Raw genomic sequence first — 21,565 nt, forward strand, 5'->3', positions numbered from 1 at the left:
CTGGTCTCCCATGGGGTGCAGGGCCCAAGCACTTGGGCCATCCTCTACTGCACTCCCTGGCCACAGCAGAGAGCTGGCCTGGAAGAGGGGCAACCGGGACAGAATCCGGCGCCCCTACCGGGACTAGAACCCGGTGTGCTGGTGCCGCAAGGCGGAGGATTAGCCTAGTGAGTTGCGGCGCCGGCCCAGTGGATATTTTCTTAATTTTGATTTTCAAAGAAAAGATTCATTGCCTTCTGGATACACATGTGTATTCAAAAAGTGCCTTTATTGGCTGGTGCCGTGGCTCACCTGGCTAATCCTCCGCCTGCTGGCACCCTCCCGGTTGGGGTGTTGGTTCTGTCCCAGTTGCTCCTCTTCCAGTCCAGCTCTCTGCTGTGGCCCAGGAAGCCAGTGGAGGATGGCCCAGATCCTTGTGCCCTGCACCCGCTTGGGAGACCAGGAGGAACCTGGCTCCTGGCCTCGGATCAGCACAGTGTGCCAGCCGCAGCGGCCATTTGGGGGGTAAACCAACGGAAGGAAGACCTTTCTGTCTGTCTCTCTCACTGTCTAACTCCGTAACTCCGTCTGTCAAAAAAAAAAAGTGCCTTCATTATTAAATTTTTCCTTTGAAAATTCTTCCTTATAAATACTTTTACTCTGGTTTTAAAAAGTGAAATCCTTTGCAAACAATTACTTAACTTTCTTTTCTGGTTGGCTTAATTAACCATAGAATACATATTTTTTTTCTTAAATTTATTTATTCATTTGAGTGATAGAGGTCTTCCATTCCCTAGTTCACTGCCCAGATGGCTGCAACGGCTGGAGCTGTGCTGATCCGAAGCCAGGAGCCAGGTGCTTCCTCCCGGTCTCCCATGTGGGTGCAGAGCCCCATAGCAGAGAGCTGGATTGAAGTGGAGCAGCTGGGACTTGAACCGGTGCCCATATCGATTTTGGCACTGCAGGTTGCGGCTTTGTCACAGCTCCAGCCCCCATCATTTTTTTTTTTAAGTTTATTTGAAAGAGTTACAGAAGGCAGAGGCAGAGAGGGAAGTCTTCTATCTGCTCATCTATTCCCCAAATGGCTGCTACCTCTGGACCTGCGCCGATCTGAAGCCAGGATCTAGAAGCTTCCTCTGGGTCTCCCACACAGGTGAAAGGGCCCAAGGACTTTGGCTATTTTCTGCTGCTTTCCCAGGCCATACCAGAGAGCTGGTTGGGAATAGGAGCAGCTGGGACACAGACTGGTGCCTGCTATCCACAGCGCCTGCCCTGCGTACATAATTTTTTTAAAGTAGATTATTTTTGTTATAAAAGGAAAGTCAAATATTTTCTATTTGGAAAGCCCTGTCTTTGTTTTATGGGTATAGGTGTTTGTTAACTGAGGAGCCATTAATAAAGATAAACTTGATTTTTTTTTAACTAGTAATGTTATAGACACCTTTTTAATTGGTTCATAAGTTGATTCTTTTAATGCCTTGTTTTGTTTTCAAGATTTATTTATCTGAGAGGCAGTGTTACAGATACAGGGGGAGGCAGAGACGTCTTTTCATCTAATCTTCCCCAATTTGCCACAATGGCCAGAGTTGAGCTGATCAGAAGCCAGGAGCTTCTTCTGGGTCTCCCATGTGGTGGTAAGGGCCCAAGTGCTTGGGTCATCTTCCACTGCTTTCCCTAGCTATTAGCAGGGAGCTAGATCATAAGTGGAGCAATTGGCATTTAAATCAACACGCATATGTGATGTCAGCACCACAGTCGAAGATGTAACCTCATACAGCACAGCACTGTCCCCCTTTTAATCCCTTTTTTAATGAACAATGATTAATCCAAATAATGTACTATTTGTTTTTTCTGATGTGACTTCAGTAGACTGTCGTTTTCTTCATATTATGGTTGCTTTGGAGTCAAACAAATGTATTAGACCAAGAAAATTAGTATCATATGCCATATGCACAATGCAAAGTGTTATATAAGGTGCATAATGGTCTTAAAAGTGATTACTATTTTTCCTTTGCATTTTAAAAGCTTACTAGGTTCAAACTTTTACAAAATATTCTGTCAGAGCTGTACAACTGTGATGTGACAACATTGGTAGATAGCCTGGGCATGTGGTTGATTAGTCCTCCCCTACCCAAGAAGAAGTTGAAAAAAGGTTGCCTCAATATCACATGAAGGATATGTTCATGAACATCTGTCCGATTTCCTTTGGCATCACTAAGTTGGACTATTTTTGAGTCTTTTTATCTATACTACTCTATAGTTCTAGAAACATTCATTGTAGTTTATTTATAATGTAGTAGCTTTTTTCTCTTGTAATTTTGAGTGAACCTAGATAAATAGATCAGTTAACAAAATGTGGCTAAATTTTGAATTTATTAAAATCTTGTTTCGGGGTAAATTTCATTTTATGGTTACTTAGAACAGGTCATGTCACTTTTTTTATTTGCCTGTTAAAACATTGAAAAAGACTTGAATCCTGAGAGCTCTACTTGTAGGCTTTCATTTGAGGCACGTGCTAAGCTATATGGCTATTTAAGGCCTGTGCTAATCTGGAGAAACAATTCTGTTCTTTCCGGGCTTTGAATTGTTTTAAAGTAGATTTGAATCAGTCGTCTTCCTTTGTTGTCCTACCATCTTCCCACTCTCTTCAAAGGTAGGAAATAATTCTGTTTCATTTTATGATTTACTTTCTTGCTTTATGATAAATTTTTGTATGTAATTAGACATTAGTTTTCTTTAATATGATTACATTTTAAGGAAAATTATTCTTTTCTAATATTGTCACCATCTGAAACAGCATTAATAAAGTTCCATTGTATTCATTTCTTCTTTTCAAGAAGCCAAAGGAAAAGGCTACTTTTCTTTTTGAGGAGGTCTTGTTAGTGGTATTAACTACTTCCTGGGCAGAGCTCTTCATTTTATGCTGGTATTTTCTCTTTTGTCCAAACAATAAAGCTTTGAGAAAACGGCTGTTCTTCTGAAAGTTAGGTCATTCCTGGATTTGGTGAACTGTATCTCCTTCTTTATACTTGATTTTTAATAAGAAATAAAATTAGCACTTTTCTCTTTTCTAAGCATTTCTTAGGATATTACTAATAAAACTCACTTTGTTCTAGATCAGTGGATACCGGAACAGAAAGGAGGTATTTCTTACCTGATAATGTGTGTGTGTTCCGATTCTGCTAATCCAGAATTCCAATCACATCTGTTAAAAATCATCCTTAGTTGTTATTTGTTAGGGAGTCAACTCCCTATTTTAGTTATTTCTGAAATTCAGTCCTTAGATGTGCTTTAGATAGGGTAGAATTTTTACCTCTTTCAGAACACTGCTAAAGAAGTTTTCAACTGGAACATAGTATGAAGAAGCACTGAGAGCAAAAATTCAGAGTGGTGATTGGCCACCTCTGTTTGATTGACAGGTTGCAGGGAGAAACCCATTCGTTCTGGATTAATGGAACTGGAAAACAGAAAACAGTTATCAGGTAAAAAAACCCTTTTCTTTAACCTTTGAAATTCATCATTGAAAATATGAGTCAGACCACCAGGGAATATTACCAAAAGGAATAAAACTTAGTGTCTTATGAGCAGTAATCTTTGGCTACTACTTTGAAAAGTTACCAAAAAAATCACTATAGTTGTTAGATGTTGTCAGCCTTTGCAGAATGGGTATGATTGAATGGAGATAAATGGAATGTGAAGTGCAGTCCTGTTTTAAATCTGGGTTAAAAACTTGAAGCAGATTTCTTTGGGGTTGGGAGGAGATTGGTATTCTTTTATTGCCTGAATTGTGTTTGGTCCATTAATAAATAAAGTACTTTGTTTTTTAGAGGTATTAATCTGGCACTTTCAGTGATTATTCACAGATTTTATTGCTGTACTGTGCTTGCTGTACTTAAACACTACTTCATTAGGATGTATTCTTACACATCTTTTACCATAGAAAATTTTAATAACAGTACTGACCAATTCTTTATATTTTAGTGATAATTTTCTGATTGTTGGTTAAATATATTTCAGATTGAAGGCCAAGGACATGGTGCAGTATTTGACTGCAAATGCTCCCCTGATGGTCAGCATTTTGCATGTACAGACTCTCATGGACATCTTTTAATTTTTGGCTTTGGGTCCAGTAGCAAATATGACAAGGTAGTGTATGTTGAATATACATCATCCCCTTACTTTTTATTTTTATTGATGTTTAAGGAATTGTATATTTTTGGAGTAAGAGTCAACATATTTTGACATCAAAATAAAGTATGAAAAATCATTTGTAAAATAATTTTAAATAGTCTGCAGACTCATGTATTAGAAAGGAGCATGCAGGCAGCAGTTGTTAAATCTGTTTTTTCTAATAAACATTAGATAATAATTATGTTTTACTTTTTAAAAATATTCATATTGGAGTGCTTAATTTGGAGTCGGTATAAGCTGAGGATGGAAGCTATCCATAGAGGGGTCTTTGACATTATATAAAGTTTTTTATTTGTTTAAATAACATGTTTTTTCTAGGATAATCTGTGTTAAAAATCTCTGGCTTTCATGACCTACTCTGATTTTTCCTTATGACCCTGTCTTTAAGATTAGTGACGAAGAGAATGAAATTGCAAATTATTGGTGGAGTTGATAGTAAAAATTGAATAGTTAATAATTGAGTTTAACATTCTAAATTAACCAGTAAAATTTTGTTAGAATTGTGTAAGGCTTAATATTATTAATTTTATATTACCTCAGAAATTTTAGAGAAAATAAGCCATACTACCATATATATTAAAGTATGGTAACTGTGAAAGTAAAAGTACCGTTGAATTACTTATGTCTGGATTTGATTTTACTATGTAACTTGAAATTAAGTAACTTATTTTTCATGGTAACTTCTGTAAATAACACACACACACACACACACACAAATACATACACACAGTCTCTCCTTTTTGCAGAGAAAATGTAAAATAGCTACTTTTCTGATCATAAAATTTAATGTAGAAAACAGAAATATTTGTTTACCATTATTTCAAGAAAAAAATACTCTTTTAATTGTTTCTTAACACCATGATTTGTATTAAAATATTTATTAAAATATTTGTTTTCATTAGAAGTGTTGTAGATTTTTTTTTTTTTTTGACAGACAGTGTGGACAGTGAGAGACAGAGAGGTCTTCCTTTGCCGTTGGTTCACTTTCCAATGGCCGCCGCGGCCAGCGCACCGCGCTGATCCGATGGCAGGAGCCAGGTGCTTTTCCTGGTCTCCCATGCGGGTGCAGGGCCCAAGCACTTGGGCCATCCTCCACTGCACTCCCGGGCCATAGCAGAGAGCTGGCCTGGAAGAGGGGCAACCGGGAGAGAATGTGGTGCCCCGACCGGGACTAGAACCCGGTGTGCCAGCGCTGCTAGGTGGAGGATTAGCCTATTGAGCCGCGGCGCCGGCCAGATCTTTTTATACAATGATAAATTTTTATTTTCTGTCTTTTATGAACTTTTTTTTTTTCTTTTTTTTTTTTTTACAGATAGCAGATCAGATGTTCTTTCATAGTGATTATCGGCCCCTTATCCGTGATGCCAACAATTTTGTATTAGATGAACAGACTCAGCAAGCACCTCATCTCATGCCTCCCCCTTTTTTGGTTGATGTTGATGGTAATCCACATCCATCAAGATACCAGAGATTAGTTCCTGGTCGTGAAAATTGCAGAGAGGAACAGCTCATCCCGCAGATGGGAGTAACTTCCTCAGGTATGTGCTCATTTTCATAGACAACCAAATTGTCCTTTTCCCACTGAAATTTCATAAAATTGCTAATTGAAGAAAACCTTATTTTGGGCAAATCAGAAATAAAAAAACTATTTTATACTTCCTTAAAGTCCTTTGAATAATACTTTAGAATTAAAGATAATTAAGGAACAGTAAAGATGTAAAGCAATAATTTTGGTTTATATCTATTTACAACTTCTAGGGACTAATGTTTGGTATGAGATGAGTCAATTTATTTACTCATTTAGCAACACTTATTGGGGACCTCTACTGTACTGACACAGCCAGGGTTGAGCCAGGCCAAAGCCAGGAGCCAGGAGATGGCAGTTCTAGGCCTCCCGTGTGGGTGCATGTGCCCAAGGATATGGGCCATCCTCCACTGCTTTTCCCAGGTGCATTAGGAGGGAATGGGATTGGAAGTGGAACAGCTGGGACTTGAACAGGACCTCCATATGGGATGGCAATACTGCAGGTGACCATTTAACCTGCTACACCACAACGCTGGCACCCAGCAGGCTAATTGTTGATATTTTTGTATAGCCCACAAATGATGTTATAAATATTCAAATCTCCATTGGCAGAAAAAAGCTTCCCCACCCCTGGTGTAAATAGATCAATAAACACAATTATAGAAAGAAACATAGTTTAGCATTGTGGTGAATGTTATTAAAGGGAATAATAGCACGATGTGAGAGGGAATAAGACTAAATGGCCTGTTTTCATTTAAGAGTGCTTTAAGAAGTGATCAATTTTGAATACTTGTAAAAAGTAAAGATAGGGCTAAAAAATCTTGAGCTGTTTGTGTGACATGTGAAGTAATGGAATGTGAAAGTCAAGTTAGTTGAAGAATTGAATAGGAATTAAAATGAGAACACGGTCTATGCATGCATCCTCTTCCTTTTTTTGACAAGAAGTATGGCATTAACTTCTTAAGTGAAAATAATGGGAAGCTGTTCTTTGAATCCTTCTATTTTTAGAGTAGAAAATGTTTATGAAAAATAATTTAAATTATAGACTGTGACGTAGTTGCAAAACCCTAAGTAGGTTATCTTAAAGGATTGAACATGAAATTGCAATGAAGATGGACATATTGGATGGAAAAGGCTGTTCTTGGAGTTAGATACTTAGATTTAGTATGGAGAATAAGGAGAAATATTAGAAGAATTGTCTGCTGCCACTTGTAGAGAGTCTTACGGTCCAGCAGATTTTGAATGTCTGGAGTACATGAAACTAATGGGTCTCAGTATATGGACATAGCATGGAATCTAAGAGCAAGTAGTACCCAAGAAGTCTAGGCAGGTATTCAGATTGGGAAAATCTTAAGTTTTATAAAAGTACTGATTATAAGACTGACATTTAAGAGACATGTCTTCAGTTACTTGGAAAGGAACTAGCAAGAAGCTGGTTTTGCCTGTGTCTTAAATCAGTATCTAGGCTGGGTTTCAGGCACAGGAATATAAGGGAACGATTCATTTATTAAAATATCAGTGCGGGAGCCACCATCCCATATGGGCACCGGTTCTAATCCCGGCTGCTCCTCTTCCAATCCCGCTCTCTGCTGTGGCCTGGGAAAGCAGAAGATGGCCCAAGTGCTTGGACCCCTGCAACTGTATGGGAGACCAGGAAGAAGCACCTGCCTCCTGGCTTCAGGTCAGCACAGCTCCAACTGTTGTGGCCATTTGGGGAGTGAACCAACACAAGGGAGACCTTTGTCTCTGTCTCTCCCTCTCACTGTCTGTAACTCTACCTCTCAAATCAATAAATCAATAAATAAATCTTTAAAATATCAGTGTGACTTAGTTATTAGCTTTATTATTTCATTTTTTCCAATTAAAGTTTATAAAGGGCCTTCATAAATAACATTTATTTAGCTTTTAAAAAATTATTTATTTATTTTGAAATTCAAGAGTTAGAGTAAGAAGGAGAGAGCTTTTCCATCCGCTGATTCACTCCCCACCCAGGTGGTTGCAACAGCTAGTGCTGGGCCAGGCCGAAGCCAATAGCCAAGAGCTTTATATGGATCTGCCACGTGAGTGGCAGGGGCACATCTTCTGTTGCTTTACCTAGGGCATTAGTATGGAACTGGATTGGAAATGGAACAGCCAGTACACAAACCAACATCCTGTACCTTTTATGCCACAATGCCAGCCCAGCCCCAAGAACATCTTATTTAATCCTTAAACCTATGCTATCCTAATCCTAAAAATTGAGACAATGAAAATTTAACAGTATTCCATTATATAATCATAGGGATTTGAATCCCAGCTCATTGAATTACCAGTTCATTATTCATTCTTCCATACCAATTTGCTCTTAGAGTATAAAGAAGGTATAATCTGAAAAATTAAATAGATAACAGTTATTAATGCTGAGCCACAACTGAACATATAGCAGTAACTCTGGCTTCATAGTGAGTCATGAAATTTCTCAGTGTGCTAACTTACAGAATTCAGAGTAAACCTTTTTTATGTCAGACTTATATATAAAAATAATTAATATAAAAGTAGAACAAAATACTTTTTGTAAAAACTCCAGCCTTATTACTAATTGTAAATCTACTTGCAAATATAGTTCTCTCTCTAATAAAATTTATTTTCAGAAATCTCTTAGAATTAGGTAGAAATAAATGTTGGCTACTATAATAATAAATTGATTTTATGCGGTTTTGTTATTGATACTAGACAACACACTTTAATGTTCTTTCTCAGTGGTACCTTGAGCCATATTAGATTACTCATCGGTATTCAAATATAGTAATGTTTCCTCAGCAGCAGACCAGCAAAGAGACATGTTAAAGACATTTTGATCTGTTTTGTGATTTTGGACAAATTAGGTAGTCCTGTTGAATTTTATTTTTTGTAAAATGAACTAACATTATGTGCTTAGTACATGTAATTTCCTGTCTTTGCTACTTTATTGTTACTACTTTGTTTCAAGGTATCTTGGTATTTTCTCTTCCAAATTTAAGGGCACCCTAATTTTCTAATGTGATCAGATCTTCTCTGTATATCTGTACTCCTGACACTAATTGCTCCCTTTTCCAAAGTTTACTACATTTAGACACTATTAAGATGAGTAAAACGGGGGTGGTATTGTGGCGTAGTGGGTAAAGCTGCCGTCTGCAGTGCCAGCATCCCATATGGGCGCAGGTTTGAGTCCTGGCTCCTCCTCTTCTGATCTAGCTCTCTGCCATAGCTATCATAGAAGATGATAGCCCAAGTGCTTGGGCCCTTGCATCCACATAGGAAGCTCCTGGCTCCTAATCAGTGCAGCTCTGGCTGGTGCGGCCAGTTGGGGAATGAGCCAGTGGATGGAAGACCTCTCTCTCTCCCTGCCTCTCCTTCTCTCTCTGTGTAACTCTGACTTTCAAATAAATGAATAAATCTTTAAAAAAAAAAAGTAAAACAGTACATGTTTTTGAGGAACTAACTAGTGGGTTTCTCTTAGGTACGAAGCTAATTAGTATGAAGCTAATATATAGAGTAGTTAAGTAACTGAAAGGATAGCAATTTAATTGTTTCAGTCTTTCAGTGGTAATCTGCAAGGACTTCACAAAGGAAATACAGAGGTTTTATTTCATTCATGCTTGAAGGATGAGTTAATCAAATTTATTGTATTGTGACCAAAAGTTCAGAAGCATGAAGGTGTTTTCCTATTAAGGAGGCTGAAAAGTCAGGTGGTCCCGTATGACTGGTGTAAGTGAAAGTTGATGCTAGAAAAGTAAGGGTGCATTAAAATACCCCAGGTGCCTCTCTCCCTTTGAGTCTTTGTACTTCTTGTCCTCTATCTGGATTACCCCTTTTCTAACTTTTCACATGAACTGATTGAAGCCTTACCACAAATGCTCCTTCTCAGAGAGGACTTCTTTGACTTCTGATTCACTATAGATATTTCCTATCTGTCTTCTTCCTCCTTATCTTTATTTTAATACTTTTCATAATCTGCACTAATGTACAGGTTTAGTGTCTACCTATTCTTCTGTAAAGGGCAGGGATCTTATTAACCACAGGATCTCTGGTACTTGGGCTCCTAAGTGAGGTTGATGAGTAAAGTGGTTTAATAGTGACTAAAATGTTCTTTGCATTTTGTTTGGTTTTACATAGGACTGAACCAGGTTTTAAGTCAGCAAGCAAACCAGGAGATCAGCCCACTGGACAGCATGATTCAAAGACTACAACAGGAGCAAGACTTGAGACGTTCTGGTGAAGCAGGTATCAATAATAACAGCCGTTTAAGTAGAGGTAAGCAAGGACTCTTTTAAGTGAAATAATAAAAAATTTGAAATAGCCTATGCCTTCATCGGTAGAGAATTGATGAAATAGATTATGGTATGTCCACAGAATGAAAGGTTAGAATGCCATATGATCAGTTTGAAGAATATTTAGTATTAGATAATATTCATACTATGAGATTCCAAATTTTTAAAAATCATCTCCAAATTTTCTGTCATAAACATGTACAGATTTAAAATTTTTATTTTTTATTTTTTATTTTATTTTATTTTTTTTTTTTATTTTTTTGACAGGCAGAGTGGACAGTGAGAGAGAGAGACAGAGAGAAAGGTCTTCCTTTGCCGTTGGTTCACCCTCCAATGGCCGCCGCGGCAGGCGCGCTGCGGCCGGCGCACCGTGCTGATCCGATGGCAGGAGCCAGGAGCCAGGTGCTTTTCCTGGTCTCCCATGGGGTGCAGGGCCCAAGCACCTGGGCCATCCTCCACTGCACTCCCTGGCCACAGCAGAGGGCTGGCCTGGAAGAGGGGCAACCGGGACAGAATCCGGCGCCCCGACCGGGACTAGAACCCGGTGTGCCGGCGCCGCTAGGCGGAGGATTAGCCTAGTGAGCCGCGGCGCCGGCCCCAGATTTAAAATTTTTAAGAAAATCAATTTATTCAGAAATTTATGGTTTATGGTCAAAGCCAAATTTTTTAACATCTCATTACCCTTACTGTTGTATATTATTAAATTTTAAAGTTAAAAAGATTCATTCACTTATTTGAAAGGCAGAGTTAGACAGAGGGGCAGAGAGAGAGCGAGTGAGCTTCTATTTGCTGATTCCCTCCCCAAATGACTTCAAGGAGCAGGCAGAAGCCAGGAACCTGGAACTCCATCTGGGCCATCTTCCACTGCTTTCCCAGCCTTATTAGTAGGAAGGTAGATAGGAAGTGGTGTAGCCAGGACTGTAACCTGTGCCCACATGAAATGTCAGCGTTTCGATGGCAGCTTAACCTGTGCCATAATGCCGGCCCCAGCTTTTTTTTTCCTTAGGTAATGATTTTAGATCTAATGGTTCATAGTTATGATTCATTGACTTGTCAACTGAATAACCAGGTTTTGTTTGGGAACTTGTATGTATGATTTAGCTCTTGATTTGGTAATTTAATTATTTGTCACAATATGAAGCTTCATGTGAAAGATAATACAGTATTTTTTTTCTGTTACAAACTAATGGGAAGTGTCTCTAAATAGAACCTACTATACTAATTTTCTCATTTAGGCTCCTTAAGTTCTACCTCAGAGGTTCACTCACCACCAAATATAGGACTGAGGCGTAGTGGACAAATTGAAGGTGTACGGCAAATGCACAGCAATGCACCCAGAAGTGAAATAGCCACAGAGCGGGATCTTGTAGCTTGGAGTCGAAGGGTGGTAGTACCTGAGCTATCAGCTGGTGTAGCCAGGTAAGAGAAACTATGAGTTTTTAATTTTATACCTTTTAAGATTTTTATTTATTTGAGAGGCAGAGTTACAGAAAGGGAGGGAGAGACAGAAAAAGGTCTTCCATCTGCTGGTTCACTCCCCAGAGGTCGAAATGGCCAGAGCTGAGCTGATCCAGAGCCAGGAGCTTCTTCTGGGTCTCCCACGTGGATGCAGGGGCCCAAGCACTTGGACCTTCTTCCACTGTTTTGCCAGGCCATAGCAAAGAGCTGGATTGGAAGAGAAGCAGCTGGGACATGAACCGGTACCCATATGGGATTCCCACACCATAGGCAGAGGCTAAGCCCACTAAGCCACATCACTAGCATGAAACTGAATTTTTAAGCACCATATTTGCTTGTGTTCATCTTGAATTAATATTGTTCAAAGTACTTCCCAAATTTATAATTTCTCTTTGAAAACCTAGTATTTTAGACTATCCTTGATTGTAGAATTTCTAAAATTGTTAAATTTCTAAGTATGTCTTTTTCTAGAATGTCTTATAGAAATGATTTGAGATGGAATATATTAAGTTGAATTTGGATTGACCAAATCAAAAATTTTACTGACATTTTAAATTTGAGTTTTTCCTGTTTATATAAAGCACATTTCCAAAAGTTTGTCATAATTGGGGCTGGCACTGTGGCATATAGCAGGGTATGCTGGTGCCCATATGGGTGCAGATTTGTCCTGACTGCTTCATTTTTGATTCTACTCTCTGCTAATGTGCCCAGAAAAGCAGCAGAAGATGGCCCAAGTGCTGGTTCCCCTACCACCCACATGGGAGACCCCTGAACTCCTGGCTTTTTGTTGGCACGGCCCTGGCCATTGTGGGTATTTAGAGAGGAACCAGTAGATGGAAGATCTCTTTGTGTCTTCCTTAATTTTGCCTTTTAAATAAATAAATCAGACATTTTTTTAAAAAAGTTTGTGATGATTAAGTTTCAAGTTAGTTTTTGTTCCTTCACATACAGAAGCACAAAGGAGAATAATTTTTATTGGTGTATATGTATGTATTTTCATATGTTAAAATGAATGTTTATTTAAAATGATGCATATATTAATTGAAAATATTTGGTATAATCCTATTACAGTCCATAAAATGAGACACCTTTTTATTTTGTTCCTCTTAATTCTTTTATTTTTTTAAGATATATTTATTTGAAAGGCAGAGTCACGCAAAGAGAGATCTTCCATCTGCTAGTTCTCTTCCGCCAAATGGCTGCATTGGCCAGGCTAGTCCTGGCTGAAGCCAGGAGTCTAGAATTCCATCTAGGTCTCCCATGTGGGTGGCAGGAGCCCAGATACTTGGATTGTGTTCTGCTGCTTTCCCAGGTGCATTAGCAGAGAGCTACATTGGCTGAGTAGCTGGGACTATGAAATGGAGTTATCAGTGTTAAAAGTGGCAGCTTAAACCACTGCACCACCATGCTGGCCTCTTCTTGATTCTTCATTTGTGAAATACCCATGAATGAGGTTCATGTGAACCTAATGAACAATGCTGACATATACTGTATTAAAAAGTATGACAACCAAAGTGTGAATTTGGTTTGAAGGTTTTATAATACTTAAAAGCTAATAGTAATTATATAATTAAAATATATTTTAGACTTAGTGTTCTTACAAATTAAGCTTTTTGATAAGACATATCTCAAATTTGTCTTGGGATTTAAAATTAAATATACTACTGAATTGTAAATTTGAGCAATGACTTTACCATATGAAAAGTATATCCAGATGTTCTTAATAAAAAACTAACTCCCATAGGTATTTTTAGTTTAATTCCTGTGCAGATTTTAAGTCTGATGTTAAGGTTTTAAGGGGGTCTTATGAAAATACTCATCTTTTCTGAATAATAGAACCAAGGATAAGAAGCATAGAAAATCAACATAACTTGTTATTACTGATATTGCTTTGAAGATTGTGGCTTTTATCTGCTTGGAAATGTGCTTCCTAATACTAAACCTCCAAAGTGGGCAGCACTGGATCCCCCAGTATGTCTTCCCATGTGATATATTTGCTTTTTAATGTAGTACAGAATGCATGTGTTACATGCAATGGCATAGAACTTCCCATTTTAAGCTGATTTTCTTTCTAGAGCATATAAATCGATGAGTTCATTCCTTCTTTCTTGGAGAAGGTATGAGGGGCGTTGCTAGTTGGTGATTCAGGTTCCTTTCCTGCACATGAAGAGAAACATGATAAATGAGAATTTGTTTCTCTTCAAGTAATTTTTACCTTTTTGTCTTTGGTTTTAAACCATTAAAGCCTGTAGTCAAGCAAGGCTGTGGTTGTCATGTTAAATATTATTCTTACTTCAGCCTTCTTAGAGCATCTAGATATTTAGAATTCTTCCTTTGGGAAACTTTCTGGGATACACTATTAGGTAGTTTAACATTTCTTTCTAAAAAGCTCTGAAATGAGTCATACTAGTTCATGAATTAAAATTATATACAATTACACATTTTAACAATATACTAATATCTTTAACATATAAATTACTATGAAATTTAGCAGCAAACAAAGTAATTGAATCAGCAAATTTCACCAAAGAAGATGGCAAATCAGTACATAAAAACATATTCAACATCACTAGCCATTTAGGGAAATGCAGATTAAAAACCACAGTGAAAAATTAGTACATATCTATCAGGCTGAATTAAAAGGGAAGATTACTTAAACATTGCTGGTAGGAGTATAAGATGATGCACCCATTGTGCAAGAGTTTTGAACTTCCTTAAATACCTAAATACACAATTGCAGTTATGACCCAGTACTTGTACTCTTGGAAATTTATCACAAAGAGATAAAAACTCATGTTCACACAAAAGCCTGTACACAAATGTTATGGAGTTTTATTTTTAAGTTTATGTATTTTATTTTATTTATTTGAAAGGGGGAGGGAGAGAGAATGGTCTTCATCTACTAGTTCATTCACCAAATGCCTGCAACAACCATGGTTGGGCCACACTGAAGGCAAGAGTGAGGAAGTCTATCCAAGTGTCCTACATGGGTGGCAGGCACCCAACTACTTCAGCCATCATTTGCTGCCTTCCAGGGTATCTTAGAAAAGATCTAAGAAGCTAGATCAGAAGTGGAGGCAAGACTTAATCTCAGGTACTCAGTACCAGTATGAGATGTGCAATTTCCAGGCAGCAGCTTTACCTTTAATAGCCAAAACTTGGGGGAAAAACTCAAATGTCCTTCAGAATGCATGGTTAAACTGTGATCCATCCATACTATAGAATATTACTCTGGCATGAAATAGGAACAGTCTGTTGATAAATCAGTTGAATGAATTGTGAGGGAATTATGTTAAATGAGAAAAATATCCCAAAGGTTACATGTTACATGATTCTATTTATGGAATTTTTTTAAATGAAAACATAGAAATGAAAAAGAATCGTTGCTAATATTTGGGGAGAGGTACAGTTGAAGTGAAGGAGGTAGAGGATGAGTGTAATATAAGGATACCACAAGGGATCTTTGTGCTTATGTAGTAAGTATTCTGTGATTTGACATCATGATGGTTGACATAGAGCTCCATATGTGATAAATTTGCATAGAACTCTTCCCAGCCCACCTCACCCTCTCCCACTCACCTAGCTGCACAAACTCAAAAAATAGTAAAACTGAGAACTTGAGTGGGTTAGTGGATTTCATCAGTTAGCATCTGTACTATAGTTTTGTAATATGTTGCCATTCTGAGTAACTGAATAGAGGATACATGTGAACCAATAATCATTTCAATAAGAAGCTTATTTTGAAAAACAACAAAATTCAAGGTCATCCTTTTCACTGCATTAAAATTCACTTCGTATTTTCTGTTCAAAAATATGACTAAGCCACATTGGAGATTCTTCAGTTAAGTAAGATGATAACATTACTATATTCTTGTCATAAAATATAATATGTAGGGGCTCTGATATTGACTATTAACTCCTTTGCCACATGAAATCGGGGAGAGAAATTAAATGCCTTTACAATTCAAAAACTTTGAAGCTGTAAGAAATTAAAGTAAAAAGTAAAATTTTCTTGTTTTTGCATTCAGGTTCTATGAAATTAAAGTTCAGCCAGCGCCGCGGCTCACTTGGCTAATCCTCTGCCTGCCCGGTACCCCAGGTTCTAGTCCCGGTTGGGGTTCTGGATTCTGTCCCGGTTGCTTCTTTTCCAGTCCAGCTCTCTGCTGTGGCTGTGGAAGGCAGTGGAGGATGGCCCAAGTGCTTGGGTCCTGCACCCGCATGGGAGACCAGGAGGAAGCAACTGGCTTCTGGCTTCTGGTTTCGGATCGGTGCAGCACGCCGGCCGTGACAACCATTTTGGGGGTGAACCAATGGAAAAAGGAAGACCTTTCTCTCTTCTCACTGTCTAACTCTGCCTGTCAAAAAAAAAAAAAAGAAATTAAAGTTCAAAATTAATATTTCTCAACTTCTCTTCAGTTTCACCTAGATGTTTGGGTAGAGTTGAAGTTTTTTTCTGAACATTGAAGCCTAGTCTTTATTTTTTCATAGCTTTGAGAATTACCATTTCAGCTTCAAGACTCTTGTGCCTCATCTTTAAAAGATTGCACTTTCACTCATGTTTTCAAAGCACAAGATCTATACTCACCTAATTTAAAAAAAATCTAATCTCACACTTGAAGTGGTTAGTGAAGGAATAACTGTTCCTAGAAACTAATGCTTCATTTGCCAAAGACTTTAACAGAAACAATAATACCAAGTTCAAGTGGGCAGAGTTCTGTTTTTCTTGTATTTCAGTGATTTAATTGCCAGATGTCTCAAGCTCAAAACATGTGAATTGAAACTCAGAAATTGGGGCTGGTGCTGTGATGTAGCGGGTTAAGTCTCCACCTGCAGTGCCGGCATCCCATATGGGTGCTGGTTCAAGACCCGCTGCTCCACTTCCAATCCGGCTCTCTGCCAGGGCCTGGGAAAGCAGTAGAAAATGGCCCAAGTCCTTGGGCACCTGCATCCTAGTTGGAGACCCAGAAGAAGCTCCTGGCTTCTGGCTTTGGATCAACACAGCTCCGGCTGTTTTTGCCAATTGGAGATTGAAGCAGCAGACAGAAGACCTCTCTCTCTCTCTGTCTGTCTGTCTCTATATCTCTATCTCCGCCTCTCCATCTCTCTCTGTGTAACTCTGGCTTTCAAATAAATAAATCTTTTAAAAAAAATCTCAGAAATATTTAGCGTATGTTTCCATCTGGAAAGAAAACAGCAGGAATGGCATTCTTTTCCTGATGTTTAATATTTGTTTTGGGGACAGTCAACTGTAAAATTATAGATTAATTTGTATAACTTCTAATATTCTGTTTTTAGTAGGCAAGAAGAATGGAGAACTGCAAAAGGAGAAGAAGAAATAAAGACTTACAGATCAGAAGAGAAAAGAAAACACTTAACAGTTCCAAAAGAAAACAAAATACCCACTATTTCAAAGGTAAAGTTGATTACTTTGACATGTTTAATATTAGTGTAGTAAGCATAATGACCATTTTAGGCCCCTTATTGTAAGTAAATATGTTAATATTACAAGTAAGGTAATTAGTGCAATAAACTTATTGTAGCTAATTCTCAATTATGTATTTGGATTATCTGTTATTTACCATTTTAAACTATAGTTCTAAATTTCCTGCCTTCTAGCATACTTTTCTCCAAATGCCAATTCTTATATATTCATTAAATCTAATAAATTCCTACATATGCCCAAGAGTTCTTTTTAGTTCTGCATTGGTTTCCCATGTAAAACTTTTTTTTCTATTTTTTTTTTTTTTTTGCATTTTTGTTATTCTGGATAATCAGCTAATGCTGCTATAAAAATGTTATTTTCTATTTCTGTATTTGTTTTATTCTATTTATTTCTCTATCATTTACCCCAAAAATACTTTAGAATCCAGTGGATTTCAATATATGGACTCCTCTGATAGTGAAGAATCTGATGTATCCATTCTTTTTTTTTTTTTTTTTGGAAACTACTCAGCTTGTGACAAAACCTATATGAAACTTGTTTTAGGTCCAAGTCATCATTTAAGCGATGATTTAAAAAAAGAAAAATTAACTGTTCTTCTGACCCAGTGCCTTAAATAGTTACTCTTTCTCATGTAAAAGCCTTGGTAGGTTGTCCAGGCCTGATGTGGTGCCCTCAGTGTCAAAGACAAGCTCTTTAATTTCTCTAATCCTGCTAGATTTGACTTCATGCCTGAAGATAAGAGTGTCCTCATTTAAGTTTGCAGGATTGGGGCAGGTGTTTTGGCTCAGTGAGTTAAGCTTTTGTTTGGGACCCTGGCATCCTATGTTTATTGGAGAGTCTAGTCTACTGTGCTTCTGTTACAGCTTCCTGCTAATGTGCCTGGAAAGGCCACAGAAGATTGCACAAGTCACTTGAGTCTTGCCCCCATGTTTTGAGGTCTAAATGGAGTTCCAGGCTCCTGCTTTCAGCCTGGCTTACCCCTGGCTATTGCAGATATTTGAGAAGTGAGCCAGCAGGTGGAAGATAAATGTCTCTGTCCACACCCCGGCCCACTCCCCCCCCGCCCCCGTCTCTCTGCCTTTCAAACAAATCTTTTTTTTAAAAAGGTGGTACAATGGAGGATAAGTCAAAAGAGGAAGGTGCAAAGGCCACATACTTTCTCCTTGGGAAGGTTACTTGATGTTACTCTCCAATGTGGTGCCAGATAATTCCACTGGCCAAAACTTAGGCATATTATAGTCCAATAAAGCAATTCTTTTGTGGAGGAGAGAACAGATGTTAGTTGATAACCAACTATTTTCTCCACTGCATTATTTATTAAGACATTAGGAATATTTATTTTCTCTCACATGGAATTTATTTTATAGAAGTGTCAGGTTGTAGATAATGCATTATAAAATGCTTAAATCACAGTTTTAATGATAGATTTGAGTAAATAGAAATATTTGTTAAATGAAGAAATACAATAAATGTTTCACAAGGAGTCAAAATTTGTGTAATTATAGTTGAACATCATTTCTTTTTATACCTTTCCATATTTTTCAAAATGTTTACAAAATTATGAAACTCTTCAATACTTCTTTTACTTTTAAATATTTGAAAAGCAGGGAGAGTGCCTGGTGCAATGACAGCAAGTACAGTTGCCACCTGCAGTGTCAGCATCCCATATGGGCACTAATTCGAGTCCTGGCTGCTCTACTTTTAATCCAACTTTCTGCTAATACAGCTGGGAAAGCAATGGAGGATGGCCCAAGTCTTTGGGCCTTGCACCCACGTGGGAGACCTGGAAGAAGCTTCAGGTTTACCCAGGTCCTGCCTTTGAGGCCATTTGGAGAGTAAACTAGCAAGCAGATGGAAGATCTCTCTCTCTCTCTCTCTCTCTCTCTCTCTCTGCCTCTGTAACTCTGCCTTTCAGATAAATAAATCTTAAAAATTATTTAAAAATAAAAAAGAAAGGCAAGGAAAGAGAGAGATGTTCTATCCTCTAGTTCACTCTACAACTGCCTTCAAAAACCAGGGCTAGACCAGAACAAAGCCAGGAGCCTGGAACTCAGTTGGTGTGTCTCATATGGGATATATAGACCCAAGTATTTCAACCATTACTTGTGTCCCGAAGCAGAGCCAGAAACCAGGCACTCTAATATGGCATGTAAGCATTTCAAGTGACATGTTAACCACTGTGCCAAACACCTGTCCAGTAGTTCTTTTAGAGAATATACATTTATGTGGAGTAAATCTTATGTCCTATTAAGTGAAAATTTCACTTTTTAGCATCAGTAATACAAGTTCAAAGTTATTTTCTGTTAACAATCTAAAGGCAGTATTCCTTTTTCTTTTTCTGTGCTGATAAAGCTGATGTCAGTCTCCCTGTTTCATTGAAGGCAATCTCTAGTGTTTTCTTCTTAGTGTTTTTATTTTTTATATTCTCAAGTTTGACTGTGATATGTCCAAATGGAGATTTTTCTTTCGTTTCTTTGAATGCTCTGAAAGCTGGTTTTATTTTGGTTTTAAGCTTTGAATACGTGTTAGCCTCTGTTTTATCTTTCAGATCACAAATACACATTTTAATTTATGTGATAAGCCTGCTGTCATTTTTTTCCTCCAAATTTAAGACTCCATGTCAGTGATTCTTAGTTTTTGAGATTGTGTAGTTTAATTTTCCAGGGGTAAATTCTTGTTGATTTTCTGTCAGTCGTCATGTTGAACTTTGTCAATTAGTGTGATTATTGGTATATTCTCATTTATTGCAGAAGACTTTTTTTCACATTTACCACCTCTAGCAGAAGAGAAAGTCACTTGGTGTCCTAGCCTCAAAGTGGCAGGATAGCTATGTGATGACCATTTTGGTTTCCAGTTTATCTTAGCCTCAATCAGCAAGTGAATTTCAACATAGCATAATAAGCCTGTGATTTAATTTAATGTAATATGGAAATTGAGTTGGTACATAATTATTCCATTTAAGTGATTATATAAATACATATAAGTTTTTTATGACTAAAAAATTAACTTTCAAATTAAAAAGCCCACTCTTTAAGTATCCTATTAATAATTTACTTTTTTCCCAGAATCATGCTCATGAACATTTCTTAGATCTTGGAGAATCCAAAAAACAACAGACTAATCAACACAATTACCGTACAAGATCTGCCCTGGAAGAAACTCCTAGACCCTCAGAAGAGGTTGAAAATGGCACTAGTTCTTCAGATGTAAGATTTCACCATTGTAATAAATATCTATTTTCATTTTTACTTATTTTTAATGACTATGATACAGATAAACATACATTTTAAGTCTTAAAGTTTACTGTTAGCTTCTTAGACCTACTTCCAGGCAAGGCACACACATTCTTAATCTCAAGTCCATAAGACAAATACATGTGAACTTTTCTCATCTTATATGTACGGATTCTGAGGTTTAAAATTGTTTATTTAGATTACGTATTTACCTGTTAAAATGGTAGAGCAGGGATTAAATGGAGCTTCCTTTTACTTTAAATCCAAGTTCTTTAAAAGGTACCGTGATGCTTTAGTAAGCATCTAAATGTAATTTTTCAATACCCCTTACACAAAATTATTTCCATACATATTGTCCTTATTAAATTATACATTTTTTCATCAAAGGCAATAAATTTGTTATCACAAACCAATCTTATCTGGCATTTATGACCATATCCTTTCCTGTCTCCTACCTTCATCATCTCTTCTTTCCCTTCCCCACAGTCAGTCATAGATTCGGTTATCCTTGATGACTGCCACAGACTTGTTGTAGTTTGCAGCGTTACACATATATGAAAATACTGTAAATGTATTCTCTCTGGACAAAGCAGTATTCCGAAATTCTAGCCATAATTTAAAAGTTACACTTCAATAATGACAAGTCCTAATAAAGCTAAGTCAAAATGGTGTATTCATTCTGGCGAAAAAGACAAAATTTACTTATTACATAAAACACATTACAATTTGTGGACATACAAAGCAAAATATGACCATACTTCAGAAAGTACATGGAAAATGTAATTAAAAGGTTAATTTTGGTGCCAAAAAATCTTGACACTAATGTGTAATTTCTTCATAATACATATTTTCCATGAAATTGTTTGAAGACTCCTATACATGGATTTCAAAACTTTTTGCACCGGAATAAATTTAACTTTTAATTCCATTATTCCATGCATTTTTTGAAGAACCTTTGTATATGTAGTCTTTTTATTTGTCCTCTGAGAGGAGTTAAATAAATTTCTAGAGGAGTATATTGAGAACAGAATAACTTGGCACAACTTACTCATTAATGGAAAGAATCTTGGTGTTTTTTGTTCAGATACTTTATACTTCATTGTTTTGTATTTAAAATATAGAAGTAAGCCTGTTTCTTTTCTCAGCATTTAAGGAAATAACATGAAATGTGAGAAAAATTCTATCACTTGTTTATATCTTGGTTACATTGAGCAGAAATTAAATTTGCTAGTTGAAGTACCTAATGGATTTTGATCTTTTCATAATTCTTTGGAATTGTCATATAATTCAGTCTTCATGAAGACATCAGGATGAAAAATCTTTTTCCCAGAATATATAATTTTTATTAAAATGGTAAAGGAATACATTCCATTGACCTCTTGGAAAATGTTTTGAATGTGTCCAACAAGTAATAACTCTATCATTTTTGCAGAAATTTCTGGAAACT

The 21,565-nt window shown here is 37.2% G+C and overlaps 1 protein-coding gene across 18 annotated transcripts in view; it reads left to right on the forward strand.

Moving 5' to 3' along the window:
- PHIP (PHIP subunit of CUL4-Ring ligase complex) overlaps window positions 1-21,565 on the forward strand; it is a 164,062-nt gene that overhangs the window by 75,672 nt on the left and 66,825 nt on the right. For 11 of the 18 annotated variants that reach the window (XR_007922917.3, XR_016233922.1, XR_016233921.1 and 8 more), the window contains 6 exons: window positions 3,997-4,125; window positions 5,483-5,708; window positions 9,830-9,967; window positions 11,220-11,403; window positions 16,738-16,855; window positions 19,951-20,091. Coding sequence is in view for 12 of the 18 variants with exons in the window: in XM_051854540.3 (XP_051710500.1) it covers window positions 3,997-4,125; window positions 5,483-5,708; window positions 9,830-9,967; window positions 11,220-11,403; window positions 16,738-16,855; window positions 19,951-20,091 (936 nt within the window). In the remaining 6 variants the exon portion in view is untranslated. Of the gene's footprint in view, window positions 1-3,398; window positions 3,462-3,996; window positions 4,126-5,482; window positions 5,709-9,829; window positions 9,968-11,219; window positions 11,404-16,737; window positions 16,856-19,950; window positions 20,092-21,565 lie in introns of those variants that run through there. The other 7 variants (XR_011388640.2, XM_051854539.3, XM_070073855.2 and 4 more) reach the window with 3 other exon arrangements.

Source organism: Oryctolagus cuniculus, chromosome 5, assembly GCF_051225735.1.
Source record: "Oryctolagus cuniculus isolate XC-2025 breed Fujian yellow rabbit chromosome 5, ASM5122573v1, whole genome shotgun sequence".
NCBI classification, from domain to species: Eukaryota; Metazoa; Chordata; class Mammalia; order Lagomorpha; family Leporidae; genus Oryctolagus; species Oryctolagus cuniculus.